Raw genomic sequence first — 816 nt, forward strand, 5'->3', positions numbered from 1 at the left:
CTGGAAAGGTTTCTGTCCCGTGTGGATGCGGATGTGCCGCGTTAGCTCATCAGACCGTGAAAACCTCCGGTCACAGGACTCCACTGGGCAGGCATAGGGTCTCTCGTGAGGAGGAGTCTTGCTGGGACGATTTGGGTATTTCCTCATCCTGCTGGGCTTGATCAGCTGGGACTGATAGGTAGTGTTGAGGGTCTTCAATTCTTGGGAGCCAGTCTGAGTAGCAAATGCCTTAATAGTGGACAGTGGCGTGAGGGAAGGCTGCTGTGCCCTGGTCTCAAGGGCTGGGAAGGGCTTCTGATCAGCTGGAACAAGACTGAGCTCACCCTGTTGCTGAGGGAACAGGTAATCTGGGATCATTGGCACCTGAAAGTTGGTCTTAGCAGTTGGATAAGCTGGAGGTGGATACTGGATGGGGGCTCCAGAGGGGTTGGGAAAGGACTGGGTCTGCGGTTCAGGGAAAATGTCGGAGGTGGAATTGGGAAAAGTTGGTGCGGCTGAATAAATTGGACTGTTCTCGCTGACTTGGACAGAACAGCTCAGAGGGGGGCTCTGCGAGGAGGAAGATGGTGATGTTGATGGTGTAGAGGTGGGAGGTGCATTAGCCATGCCCACCAGGCAAGGCTGAAGAGAGGTTCTGGCCATAAGGTGTTGCTACTGTTGGGGGCGGGCTCTAGGGAGAAGCGCCCCGTGTAGGTTATCGGTGGCAGTCGCGTCGTTTGGTTGGGATAGCTGGTTTCTGGCAGGGTTTTCTCGTTGTTCAGGGAGATCTCGGGAAAAGTGTCTGGAAAGAGAGGAATAGCCATTACTTCCAGCAGC

At 54.5% G+C, this 816-nt stretch overlaps 1 protein-coding gene across 1 annotated transcript in view; it reads right to left on the reverse strand.

Annotated features, from left to right (window-relative positions):
- LOC104617058 (early growth response protein 1-B-like) overlaps window positions 1-803 on the reverse strand; it is a 1,998-nt gene extending 1,195 nt beyond the window's left edge. Inside the window, 2 exon segments of the mRNA XM_010282275.1 lie at window positions 1-617; window positions 620-803. The exon segment at window positions 1-617 is cut by the window's left edge and continues 6 nt beyond it. Of these exon segments, the coding sequence (XP_010280577.1) occupies window positions 1-617; window positions 620-803 (801 nt within the window).
- Window positions 804-816: the final 13 nt, after the last annotated feature.

Source organism: Phaethon lepturus, unplaced genomic scaffold, assembly GCF_000687285.1.
Source record: "Phaethon lepturus isolate BGI_N335 unplaced genomic scaffold, ASM68728v1 scaffold5822, whole genome shotgun sequence".
NCBI classification, from domain to species: Eukaryota; Metazoa; Chordata; class Aves; order Phaethontiformes; family Phaethontidae; genus Phaethon; species Phaethon lepturus.